Source organism: Galeopterus variegatus, unplaced genomic scaffold (genome assembly GCF_000696425.1).
Source record: "Galeopterus variegatus unplaced genomic scaffold, G_variegatus-3.0.2 Scaffold2396, whole genome shotgun sequence".
NCBI lineage: Eukaryota > Metazoa > Chordata > Mammalia > Dermoptera > Cynocephalidae > Galeopterus > Galeopterus variegatus.
The window spans coordinates 87327-100677 of NW_007728507.1; the positions used below are offsets into that span (position 1 = coordinate 87327).

At 45.2% G+C, this 13351-nt stretch overlaps 1 protein-coding gene across 4 annotated transcripts in view; it reads right to left on the reverse strand.

Annotated features, from left to right (window-relative positions):
- Positions 1-13351, reverse strand: part of RRP8 (ribosomal RNA processing 8, methyltransferase, homolog (yeast)) — a 48742-nt gene that overhangs the window by 35051 nt on the left and 340 nt on the right. The window contains exons 2-8 of one of the 4 annotated variants that reach the window (XR_551124.1): positions 11820-12180; positions 10683-11136; positions 10463-10592; positions 10171-10277; positions 9992-10088; positions 9554-9766; positions 419-2486 (exon numbers count right to left, since the gene is read on the reverse strand). Coding sequence is in view for 3 of the 4 variants with exons in the window: in XM_008581573.1 (XP_008579795.1) it covers positions 9647-9766; positions 9992-10088; positions 10171-10277; positions 10463-10592; positions 10683-11136; positions 11820-12180 (1269 nt within the window). In the remaining variant the exon portion in view is untranslated. Of the gene's footprint in view, positions 1-418; positions 2487-9419; positions 9767-9991; positions 10089-10170; positions 10278-10462; positions 10593-10682; positions 11137-11819; positions 12181-13351 lie in introns of those variants that run through there. The other 3 variants (XM_008581573.1, XM_008581574.1, XM_008581575.1) reach the window with 3 other exon arrangements.

Genomic DNA, 13351 nt, shown 5'->3' on the forward strand with positions numbered 1-13351 from the left:
TCTGTTGGAAACTTAATCTCCATTGTAACAATGTTAAGAAGTTGGTAAATCCTATTACGGCAATCTGAAAGGGGGGCCTTTAGGAGGTGATCAGATCGTGAGGACAGTGTTCTAGTGAATGGATCGATCTGTTCATGAAGTATTGTGTTGATGTTAATGGGTGGTCATGGGTGTGGTTCTAATGGCTCTATAAGTAGTGAGTAAGCAGTTTAGCTCTCTTGCTCAGCCCATTCCTGCTGTGTGATACCCTGCGCCACTACAGAGAGTCACCACCAGAAAAAAGGCCCTCACCAGATGTGTTCCCTGGACCATGGACTTCCCAGCCTCCAAAAATGTAAGAAATAAATTTTCTTTCTTTATAAATTACCCAGCTTCAGGTATTTTGTTATAACAGAAATGAACCAATACATCCTCCCAATAGTTTATGTTCTTAACTAGTTTATTGAAACTTGGACTGTTACAGAGTAGTTTTACCAGTTGAACTTCCAGTCCTGTGTTGAACTTTAGTCATTACATTAGGCATCCTTATTAGCTTCAATGGAAATGCTGCAGGTTTTCGAAGCTGGAATACTGCTGCAGAAAGCCCAACATCTACATAAAACTGCTTCCAGCAGGAAAACAACCCTTACCTCCCAAAATTAAAATGAGTGAATGTAATCAGTGGAACTTATTTTAGAACCCTAGCTTCAAGGATTTTAATTTCCACAGGCAGCAAAGAATTTGAAGCAACCAGGTGAATGGATAAGTTCACTATGGTGAGTGCATACTATGTAATACTCCCAGCTGACAGAAGCAACAAACTAGATATATGAGTAGCTATATGGATTATACTGGTTATTTACCTATTTTCTTTCAGCTCCTAGCCTCTCTCTGTCTCACCCTGCAATGCAAACACACACTTAGTTGCGTTGCTGTGGGTACAAGTCTGCAAACTATATTTCCCAGAATCTACTGCCAACTGGTTTCCTGTTAGGTTCTCCCAATGAGAAGCTCTAAAGAGAAAGTGAAAATGAAAGATTGGAAGAGACTTCATTACTGTTTTCCAGTTGCTGTCACATTACTTCAGCTGTAGACAGTTGGCTCCAGCTACTAGATTGTTCTGCACTCAGCATCAGCTTTGCCACACTTCTCAGAAATATTAGCAGCAAAACAGCTACCCCCTTGGCAGTCAGAAACCAGAGCTCTTGCTTCCCCCACCCTCAGCGCCATGCCTTTTCTCAGAGGTCCAAGCACCACATATGTGGAGGGAGCTTCCCCCACAAAAGTCTCAGCATCAGTCAAAGGAGGACCCTACTCTAAGTTCTTACTCTCTGGTAATCACACTACCTCTTCCCTTTTGTTTTCCCAGGCTTTGGGATGTTAACTGATTTCTGTAGTTATTAATTTTGTTTATGTCAGCATCTTCCTCCTACTCTTTCAACCTTCTAATACTTGTAATCAATTCTATATATTAAATGCCTCTTCTTGAAATAGTGTGTTTTCTATTTTCCTGACTGGGTCCTGATTTATACATGGATACATATTTAAAACACAGTTGAGTAATTAAAAAAAAAGTAAGAAATAAGACAAGATTTGTAGACAATACTCTCTATATAAATAAAACACACAAGGGCTGGCTGGTTAGTTCAGTTGGTTAGAGCATGGTGTTTAACACCAAGGGGCTTGGATCTCTGTTCTGGCCAGCTGCCAAAAAAAAAAAAAAAGGAAAAAGGAAAAGAAAGCACACAAAAGAACAATTCACACTTTACAAGCGTACCTGCATGAGAAAGAGGATCTTAACCATCTTTGGATAACACACCAAAACTAAGGACAAGAGACAACAGGTACCAATACATTCTAAATAATGGTGCTAGATATATCCACATAGGATTTACTCTCAGACAGTAAAGCTGATCCAGAGACTATCATTCTTTCTATTGTATAGGTGATTAGAAATGAAAGATTCATTGACCGATATCTTTAGGAATAGAGAGAACTTCTTGCAAAGCAAAGGAGCAGTGCTTTTCCCTTCATCGTAAATCAAGTCAGGAAGGCTCCAACAGAACCACTTGTATACATTTTGTGTTCCCATTAGAAGGAGGGACATTACATTCATTCAGCGTTACATTCTCTAGCTAGAGACTTGCTAAGCTCAGAAACTTATACACACCTCTCCTTATGGCCACTGGGGTGGAGGATTCTTGGGAGAATATAACCTGAATCACTCATGAGGACTGGGAGCTTACTTCTCACATGGAGAAGTCAGAGTCGGGCTGGCTGTGGCAGGACAAGGAGAGAAGAGTCATGTACTAGTTGGCTATACTTGCACTGTCTGGCAGGACAAATATGAATGAGTCTCCCGTGGGTTCCTTGAAAGGTAAACAGTCTTGAGGGTTTGTTGGGACCTCTTCCAGGAGGGCTGCCTGCTAGGGTGAGGCATGCTGGCGCTAGAGACTGTAGATACATTGTCAAGGTCAGGAGCTGAGGAGCTCTGGGGGCAGTGTGGCCTGTGTATCACAAGGAGGCAACCAAGTCAATTAGTGCAAAATTTTCCATAGAGAGCTCCAGAGAACCCCAATCCCCACACAATAGTTAACATTTAAACGATTGTCTTGGTAGAACGCACTGATGCCACATTAATCACATAAGTTTAGTCTTTCTTCCTTTAATATGCCCTCTCCCATTCCAATCCTAGAAGAGACACAGGATGTACAGAATGGGTGAAAGAAACAGATTGTTCCCCCACCCCACTGAGCTGGAGGGAGAGCAGCTTTGAATTGAATGGGTCGCTGACAGGTTGCTGAGATGTGGAAAGGGGTGGGGAAGAAAAATATATTTAAAATGTTATTATTTCAGATTGGTCTCAGTCATGTTATAAGGATAATGGAACATATTTATACCAGAGTATTAACAATGTAGGACCGTAGAAGTAAAGCCAAAAAGATAGGGGCTGTGGCAATCAGCAAGACTCCCAAGAAGTATAAAAGTAGGGTGTTCCGGCTTAATCAAGAAACCATCATCTTGTGTCCATGAGAATCAAGAGACCGAGAGTCAGAGACTTCACCCCTCACATCCTCAAGCTCCCGAACCAATGCTAAATCACCTACCTTCAGGTTCCTTGTCATATGAGAAAAAAAATCTAATCTGCTTAATGCATTCTTTTGTGGGATTTCTTTTTTTGTCACAATCAAAATAAATATCTCAACTTCTTGATGTGAGCATTTTTTCCCCCAATTTTAAATTCATGTGACAAGTATGAAGTGTTGACTGGCATCTGGAAAGGGAATTAAATGTTTGAAGCACTGAAGGAAACAAAGAGGGTTTTGTGGTCAAGAGTAAGACAGACAGGATGCCCATTGAAGATAAATACAGGATATGAAATAACTGCTGTAACACCCCCAAACCTCACTGGCTTAATGCGATAGAGGTTTATTTCTTGTTCAAAGCCCAATACGGATGTTCTTGGTCAAGCACCTCTTCTGCAAGTACTCAGGTATCCAGATTTCTATGCTATGATTTCATCACTTTCAAAACATGTGCTTCAGGTGACCTTGGTAGACAGAGGAAGGAATGGGAGAATATGGAAAAGACTTAACCACACTTTAATGGCCTTGGCCTGGTATTGAAACATCTCTTCTACTCACTTTCCATTGGTGAAAACTACTCACACAACCCTGCTTAGATGCATGGAGCTAGGAAATGTAGATTATCGCATGTCCCGAAAGAGGACATCTTGGTGAGCATCTAGCCAGTTTCTTCAGCAGAAGAAAAGGTGATGTTGGTGTGAAGATTTGAAAGTTGAAAATGAACTCATCAGGGAAAGAGTATTCTAGGAAGATGGAGCAGCATGTGTAAAGACCCTGAAGTAGAAAGGATTTTGAATGCTTGAGAGATGAAAAGAAAGCTTGTGTGACTGGAGTTTTGTGAGAGGAAGGAATGAATGGGTTAAGATGCAGCTGGAAATGGAAGCCTGGGGAAGATCACGAACTGGCCTGGGAAGGAGTTTGTCTTTTGTTTTCAGGAAATGAGGATCCACTGAAAGCTTTTAAGCAGAGAAGTAACATAATCTAATTTACATTTTAAAAAGATCACTTTGCTGTGTGGAAAATGGATTGCTTTGGGGACAGGAGTAGAAATAATTAGACCAGTAAGACAGTTTAACTGCAGCGAATATCCTAGAACCAGGTGGCTGGTCAGAAAAGTCACCTGGGAAGGAGAACTACCTGGGAATGAACAGCTCTAATTACTAGTCCCTGCAAAAAGCTGTGGAAGGCTTTGTGCAATTACGTAAATAGTTGGGTGCTTGGAGCTGAGCTGTGTCTCTGCCAAGATCATGTCATTTCTTTTGGAACTATGTTCCCTTAGGACTATATTACAGAAGAAAAGCAGGAGCACACCAATACTGCAACAACTGCCTACTTGGAGACCTCTAAGAGATGTTGAATAAGCACAAGGCATAGACTGATATTCACACCCGACTTCATTCTTGTCTCTCACCTCCCTCCAAACTTTACTGATGGAGGAGTACTCTTCCCCTGCTGTGAAGAAAAGCTGCAGCAAGCCTGAGACATTCTTAGTTAATAGATAGTCCTAGGATTGGTTTAAGGGCACCAACACAATCTCAACTACATAATTATAATGCTTAATCCTGTGTCTCAATAAAAAATCTGCACCTGTTTCAGTTTTAAATCTTTTCCCCTCCCAACTCTGTCCCACCTAGGTCAAGAAGCCCGCACTGGGGAAAGGAGTGATCTGTACACTCGTCGTTCTTCTCACATCCTCTCCACCTACTACTGCTGACTGCTCTGGGCTCAATCACTGATGAGGAGAAACAAGGTGACTAAACAGTCTGACTTTACTAGTGGTTCTATGCCCTATGGGCCTGGAAGATAGTTGAAGGGGGCATCCCTGCTGTTCCTTCTCTGCAGTTCCCTTGACTCTGGCGGATGCAACTCTGTTCTAGGTGGTCCCCAGCAACTACCTCCTCAGCCCACATGGCAGACTCCTAGCTTCTTTGTGCTGAGGTCTCCTTGACTCTTCAAATGGTCCTACTAGACAGGACTCAAGACAACCCCACACTTCCCTCTTTCCTGCAAGATGCACAGAGGACACATTCATGTATCACTTGCCAGGGCAAATTCTGGGAATGCAGGCCAATGCAAAAGCAGCAGCAGTCCCCTGGCTCCAGAACTGAAACAGTTAGCGAGCCTTCCTTGTCCTCTACATTTCCAGGGCAGGAGTCAGACTCTAGGCTCATCATTCTTCAGTTGTAGGAATAAATATCTCAAGCTTCCCGAATGGTTCCAGTGGAATCTCCAACTAGCCTTGAGGTAAGAGGGCTGAACCTGCCCCCACAAAGGAGGGTTAGGGCTTGACAGCCCAGCTGTACATTGTCTCAGAGTAACAAGTTCTCTATAAAGCAACCTTGCACCAGTCTCCTCCCAACCCATCCTCTTTACTTTATGACCCTGAAACTCCAGTGTGCTATTAATTCTATCAGCAATCAATCTGTACAAGGGTACTCCAAAGTTTGCAGAAAAATAAAATTAAAAAATAATACAAATGTTTCCATGAACTTTTTGAAGACCCCTAGTATTTCCCTAGTTCACTCATCCCCTCTTTCATTTCATTCTCCTTTCATTCTCTCCAAAAGATATTCACATTCTCCTCTCCTCAAAACCCCAACATCCTTTCCTCCGTTCTCACTCTTAACCAATACATCTACTTCCTGCTTCACAAAGAAAATCAAAGCAACCAGAAAATAACTGCTGGGGCCCTATCATGATCTACAAAATCAGAAACTCTAGGAGAGCTTAGGAATCTGCACTATAACATGCTTCCAGATGATCTTAATGCATTCTAAAGTCTGAGAGCAACTGCCTTTCACAATCGGAGCAACCCCCTCCAACTATCATTTACCTCCTACTACTCTTGTCCCTCCTTCAATCTGTTCTAGCCACACTGGTCTCATTGGTTCTTAAACAGAGAGCATGCTGTTATTTCTTAAGGAAATATACATTGTTCTCTCTTCAGCCAAGGCTCTCAACATTAGACACTGAAGCCCAGGCACAGACTTGTACAAGAGCTTGTCCTGAAGCTGATGACGGAGATCAGGCTCAGGAGAGTCCTCCTTTCAGAACTGGGGTGACTGATGGGGACCACTAGTGGGGACTGTGCTGAAGTAGAGAGTGCCTGGGGCCTGAGTCAGATCCAGAGATGTTTACTCAGGTGGCCAGAGCCAGAATAGGCAAGTGGAGAATCCAAATTACAAGAGAGGAAAGCAGAAGAGGGAGGAAGGCAGACCCCAGCTGTCCTGCGGAGTACAATAAGAAAACAGAATTAATCAAGATCTAGGAACATAAATAACATTTGGGAAAGAACACGAATATGGAGCTATAAAAAGATGACGTGTGTCCTACAGTGAGATACTTTGCTACCCCAACACATTCCTTGAACTTTGTGGCTTGTCCCCCGCAACCATCACACCCCCTTTGGTTATCCCAGGAATCTCCTGCTTCATGGAGATGCCATGACAGTCAGGTCTCCCCAGTAAGCCTGTGAATCCTGACAGGCTGAAAAGGAACTGTCAGGGCATTTTATGTTGGCTGCCTGGCAGCCAGCTCCACTCACCAGCCTCACATCACCGCCAACATGGAAGTCTGTCTAGTAGACAGTATAAACCTTCTGCTCTTTTGAAATTCCCACCACCCTGCCTCCCCCTCCCTCAAGAGGTTGGCACCTGTTCCACTGCTTCTACCATCATCCTAGAATACTTCAAAGTCCATGAAGATAGCCACTCCCCACAATTCCTGATCCCTCAGTCCATTAACCAATCTCCAGGCAAACCACTTACCCCTGTGGCTAGACTAGACTTTGCCATCACCTGGAGCTGCTCTGCTTCCAAAGCATTCCAATTTCTAACCACAGCGTCCCATCCTCTCGTCACTTGTTTAATTACTACTCTTGTCTTCACTCTCCTATGTGTTCTACAAAATTCCATGGTCCAGCATAGACACTGCTTACTTGCTAATGACCTAAAACTCCGTTGCTCAATGTCCTTTCATTTCAATTGTGTGAAATGAGCTCTGGATGGTCCCTTAGCATTCACCTCTTCTGCAGTTACATCAAGATGCCTGAGTAGATAGGGATAACCACACCACTGGGTTTACCAGCATAACTATAAATTCATGAATACTACCACTATAAATTCAAACAGGCCCTCAATACTCAGCAGTCCTTACCACACTGCAATCTAACTTGTCTCTCATCTTAATAGGCCTCTCAACGGCATTTGACAGCCAACAACCTGCCCATTTCTCCCAAATAAAAGATCCACTCTCTTGGTTTTACTCCTTTATCTCTGGCCCAACCTTCTCATCTTCTGTCACCTTTACTGTTTCATTTTCCTTTACCCATCCATTAAATGCTCCTCAGAGTTCTATTCTGAGCCACTTTCTCTTCTCATTATCTTTCCTGGATAGCTCATCTATTCCTACGACTTTAAGGCTGCTTCAGGCCTCCAGGCTGCTGATATCCAAAACTAGCACATATCTCATGTATGTCCCACTTCTAAATGAACATCTAGTGAGCACCTAAAATCCAACATTTTGAATGATACCACTAGCCCACCCAGCTGCTCAAGCCAGAAACCAAGGACTTACTTCAGATTCTTTCTCATCTACCCTCAACATCCCACCAATCCTATCTAATGAAGTTCTCCCATCTACCTACTTCTTCCATCATGACTCATCCAGTGCCCTCATCTTGTGCTCTCAACCTGGGTTTCTGGAATACCCCTGCTGTCATCAATCCCACTCAATTGGACCCTGTCATCTCTCCCTAGGTGAACAAGTGCATTCACTGGCTTGCTCTCAAGTGACAAGCTCTGGGACTACAAAGGTAAATATGGCTTGGAAAGACTGTAGCCAAATGCACAAAGTTGTCACAATGCAGTATTTAAATGCTGCAGTAGCACTCTTCACACAATACTTTGATAGCATAGATGAAGAATGAATTCTGCTTTGGGAGCATGTGAGTAGGAAACTAGGCTGTTTGGAAAGATGAGTAAACGTTGCCAGTCAGACAACTAAGCAGCAGAGAGAACAGCACATGCAAAGGCACTGTGTAATGTCTGCTGAATGGTTCACAGCGCAGCCTCCAAACACGCTTTCTGGCCCACAGCCTCTTTCAAAACCTGTCTCTTTACTGGAAGCACCCAACTGGCTCAAAGCCCTGGGACGTGTCTGCTGAATGGTTCACAGCGCAGCCTCCAAACACGCTTTCTGGCCTACAGCCTCTTTCAAAACCTGTCTCTTTACTGGAAGCACCCAACTGGCTCAAAGCCCTGGGACCTATGTCCTTCCGGTAGGCACTCTCAGGTCTTGTTCTTAGAAATAGGCAGAAGAGGCTGTTACCTTTACATACGGAGGACTAGCATTTATCATCACATCTCATCTTCCCACAGCACTAGCCTTCCTTCACTATAGCTTTCCCAGGATGTGCTGATCTGGGCCCACTGCAAGGCAGAAACAATGGACAGACCCTTCTGCCAATGAACAGCCTAATCCCCCTCCCCAACATGGCATCAACCAATTGTTGTTTATGAACAGAGACCAAGCTCCCTCAGTACCCTCTTCAAGGACAGCACAGAATCCATTAAGTCTGTAAATATCCTATGAAATGAGCCTATTGAAAGGCCTATCCTGAGCTTTCCCAGGGTCTTCCTTAGTCAACAAATCCATTTCACCATTCAACCTCCAACCAGCCTAGGGAAAGTCTTCAAAGAACAATAAGGCTTACAACACACAATAGCCATAGCTAGTTTATTGAGCACCTATGTTCCCAGTCCTGGCTATAGATTTTCTTAGTTAACCCACATGACAATGCTTTAAGACAGGAATGTGATATTCAGAAATTAAATGACTCCCAGCTCTAAGTGGTAGGCCAGGATTTAAATCCAGGTCTAACTGATTCTAAAATCCATACTCTCAGCTGTGCACACATCAGGGACCCACAGGATAACAGGTGTGGGGAATGGTATGGTGCATACGGTTCCAAAGATGGAGATGAGGACAGAGGGAGAAAAGATAAACCACTAGAAATGCTCAGTACTGAGACATCTAAACAGTTTTGACCTGGTAGCTTAGATTGATGTGTTGAGCCAGGATATTGGTGGATTACCAGCTGCCCCGGAGCCAGAAAGCAACAGCTGCCTGTCTGTAGCACTGAAGGCCTGGGCAGACGGAAGTTGAAGGAGCAGAAGCTATGGGTAAGCAGAGGATGCTCGTCTGCAGACAGATAAGGAGAACAGAGTGGAGATGCCAAGACAGAAAGTCCATGTGGCTTCTGAGAGATGGAAAGAGCAGCCAAACCCAGAAATGCCTTGAATTCCAAACTGTCTAGTTTTCATGACACCTAAAGTGATCCATAATTCCCAGACATCCCCATGTTCTCACAATAAATTCCTTATTCTTTAGCTACCACCCGTGACCTTATGCTTCTTGTAACCAAGAAGCCACAGGCTGAGCCAGAGGTTTTATCACACTTTGTTCTTGGGATGGAAAAAAGGTGATACCAGTTCCTGGCTCACAGCCTGGCTGGATACAGTCTTCAGAGTTCTGAGCCTGGAGTTCGAGCCCCGCCTCCCTTTTCAAGGGAGTTCCAGAGTTCACCTGCGCTTGTAGAGACATGGCTGAAGCTTCAGGCCTGAGAGTTGAGCTTTGGGCCCTACCCGAGGGGGCCCAGTCTTTTGAAAATCAAACAAGACGAAGTAGCTGTTGGTCAGGTCCTAGAGGCAGAAAAGACTTAGTGAGCTCCAAATCCTCACCCCAACTCCTCAAACATCTCCCTCCATGTCCTGTCCCTGCTAGAAAGCTTCCCAGGGCTCTCCTTGAGTTGTGCCTTCAGGGAGCAAAATGTCTGTTCCCGGACTATGGCCTCCTTCCTAAACATCATTACCCTGAAAAGGGCTGCACATGGGACAAAATAGAGACAGACTTCTTGGGGCTTTCACCTTGAAGATGACCTTGAAGCCCAGTTTGGTCACAGCCTGCAGAAAGGTCCGAACATCCTCAAAGCGGCTGCTGACCTCAGCCACTTTCAGGAGACCCCTGAGAAGGACAGAAAGTTTGGTGTCAATGCAGACACAAGTACGCACACATATGCACACATCTATGTCCTAGGGCCTCCTACCCTGGCTTCAGCACTCGATTTGCCTCCTCCAGGAAGTCCCTGATGTTGGTTCCCATCAGCGAAAGGCAAAACACAGCCACATCCACAGACTCATCCTCCAGAGGTACCTGTGGAGAGTAAGAGTGTTGTACGAAACACGCAGTGTGAGAAGAAGAAAGCCATCACTGCATTCTAGGGTCAGACACTAGGATGGGGCAGAGCGGGAGGAAAGAAGGATCAGAAAGAAGGATCAAAGAGATTAGCACATGGAAGTTGGGCCTAGAGCACAAGTCAGATACATAGAGGAGTTTACCTGGGCCATGTCACACACAGTGACTCTGGGGTCCAGAGAGGCCAAGTCAAAGCAGTGCACAGGGTTCCGGATGCTTGAAGCCAGGCGACAATCACCACAGCCAAAGTCAGCCACCACCAAGGATGCAGGCCTGGGAGTGGAAGGGAGGAGTTACACACTGGTCTGGTCTGAGCCCACAACTCACCTACAAAGCTTCTCACAGTGCCCAACCCCCATTCACCGCTGGCGAAGATCCCTGGCGATGCGATCCACTGGCTGCAGTGGCCATTTCTTCATTTGGTTCTGGAAGCCGCGGTGGTAGAGGAGAAAAGCCTCAGGGTCTTCCTGGAAGAGGCGCTGTGCAGTACTGCTGGGCCCTGAGTATAGCTGTTCATTGAGGTAGCGAAATCGGGCCCCATCCAGCCGCTGTGCCATGCGAGCTCGCAGAGCCCCCGCCCGGGCTTCATGGCTGTCTGGCTTAGGGGTAGGAGGCATCTCTGTCTCCTCTGTGGGGACCTCAGCTGGAGACTGGTCTGGCATCTGAGGTGGCCGAAACTTGTTCTTATGTCTCCGCTTGTTCTTCTGCCGGTTCCGCCACTGCTTGCGGTTCAAGGTATGAGGAGGTTTAGGGGAAGTGGACCCAAGGCTTGGCATGGGTGGGTCATCTGTAGCACCACTCTTCTGGGTTTTGGGACCTGCAGGGAGGGAGATGGGAAGGCATACTTGGGGCATGATGCCCCAAATTTAGAGGCTTGGCAAGTCCTGCTGGCCATACTCTTGTCCTTGAGACAGAGACTGTGGCCTGGATAAAAGTACAGTTGACCTTTCAACAACATGGGTTTGAATTGCTCGAGTCCACTTACGTGAAGATTTTTTTTCAATAAATATATGTACAGTACTGTAAATATATTTTCTCTTCCTTACAATTTCAATAATATTTTCTTTTTGGTTTACTTTATTGTAAGAATACAGTATATAATACATATATAACAGGGCTGGCTTGTTAGCTCTCTCAGTAGAACATGGTGCTGATATCGCCAAAGTCAAAGGTTTGAATCCCAGTGCCAACCAGCCACCAAAAAAAAAAAAAAAAAAAAAAGTATAACATACAAAATATGTATTAATCAGCTGTTTATGTTATCAGTAAGGCTACCAGTCGACTGCAGGCTATTACTAGTTAAGTTTTGGGGGAGTCAAATGTTATACACAGATTTTCGACCACATGAGGGGTCGGCACCCCTAACCCCACATTGTTCAAGGGTCAATTGTACTTCTTATTGCCTAGTCCCAATCCTTACAGTGGTGGGTAACCTCTGCTGTATGTAGAATCAGCTGACTACCTCCCATCCCTAAACACACATACACATGTCAGAGGTACCTGTTGGCTCAACACTGTCCAGGTGCTGGGCTGGGTTTGAAGGGGCATGTTTCTGACATTTCCTCTTTCTTTTCTGTTCAGCAGAGTCACTGTCGAGAGCCCCTCTGTGGCATTTCTTCTTCCTTTCCACTTCCTCTTTCTCAGAGTCACTGCGAGGTGGGCCCTGTTTTTGACATTTCTTCTTCTTTTTCTCCCCTACTTCAGTAGAGGCATTGGCAAACAAGGTCTTTTGGGGGCGTTTCTTCTTCCTTTCCACCTCCTCCTCCTCAGAGTCACTGCCAGGTAGGATGGGGGGTTGCTGGGAAAGAGATGCTGCCTCCAGGGCCCGTAATGTGGCCAAGAGCTGGCGGCGCTTGGAGCCCTGGGGGAAAATAAGGGATGAGAGCAGGGGCGAGGAGAATGGATGAAGCCTGGAGAATAAGAAGGGTGATATGGAGACCTGATTCAGACGCTGACAAAGGCTGAATCTGGATTCTTCACAGTAGCTAGTTGTTAAGCCCTCCAGACCCAGAAGAACTTTCATGTCGCTATCCCAACCTTTAGGAGGCTGGAGGGCAGAGAAACCACCACCTCACTTTCTTTGATATGTAAATGAAGTAATGGAGACTCCCTGGAGGTATGTGCTAAGACTACAAGCAACTGGGCCAAGGCCAGAGGCCAGGAGTTCCAACCCTCCATCTCAGGCTTTTGCCTCCAGCTGATGCCTTTCTATAAGAGGTAGGGAGATTTCTAAACACAGGAGGGACAGGATCTCATATGTGGATTCAATATGTCTCTAACTGCAGTGTAGATAACAAGCTGAAGAGGAGAAGCTGCAGACAAAGAGGACAGTGGCCTGGATTATGACAATGGGCTGAGTGATTAAAAAGGGGGGAAACAAAGCTGGCTGATTAAATGCTGGAGGCTGACTGAAGGACAGGAAAATCCTGAGGCAGCACAACAGCTCTCACATCTGCAGAGACTCAAAAAAGAAGGTCTCTTGTCCAGGAAGCTGATTCTGCGTTGAAGTCCACTTACCTTGGATTGGAGGTGCTCAGTTCCCCCCACCCTCCCTTGAACGGTGATACTGACAACCCACCCTTATTCTCTCTAATCCATTCTTTACACTACAACCAACGACCTTATAAAATACACATCTGAAGAAAGCACTCCGCTGCTAAGAACACTTCATTGGCTTCTCTCTATCCTTAATATATGCAAAACTTCTTATCTACCTCTTCAACTTCAACAGCATCCCCTCAAATTTATTCTCTGCTCCAACCTCCCGGATCACTTTTTTGTGTGTGACTCTAACAGAACATGCTCTCTTGCCCCAAAACCTTTGCACGTGCGTTTCCTGTCCAAGGAACCCTCTTTGCTTCACCAATTTCTCACCAACTATCAGCTCCAACGTCATTTTCTTTTAGAAGTTCCCGGATCTTCAGATCAGGACTCGCTACCCCCAACCCCCAATACACACACACAGCGTGCCCCAGCGCAGAGATCCAACAGGATCCGCTTTACCGCCAGAAATAGCTTCCTTTGCTACTGCG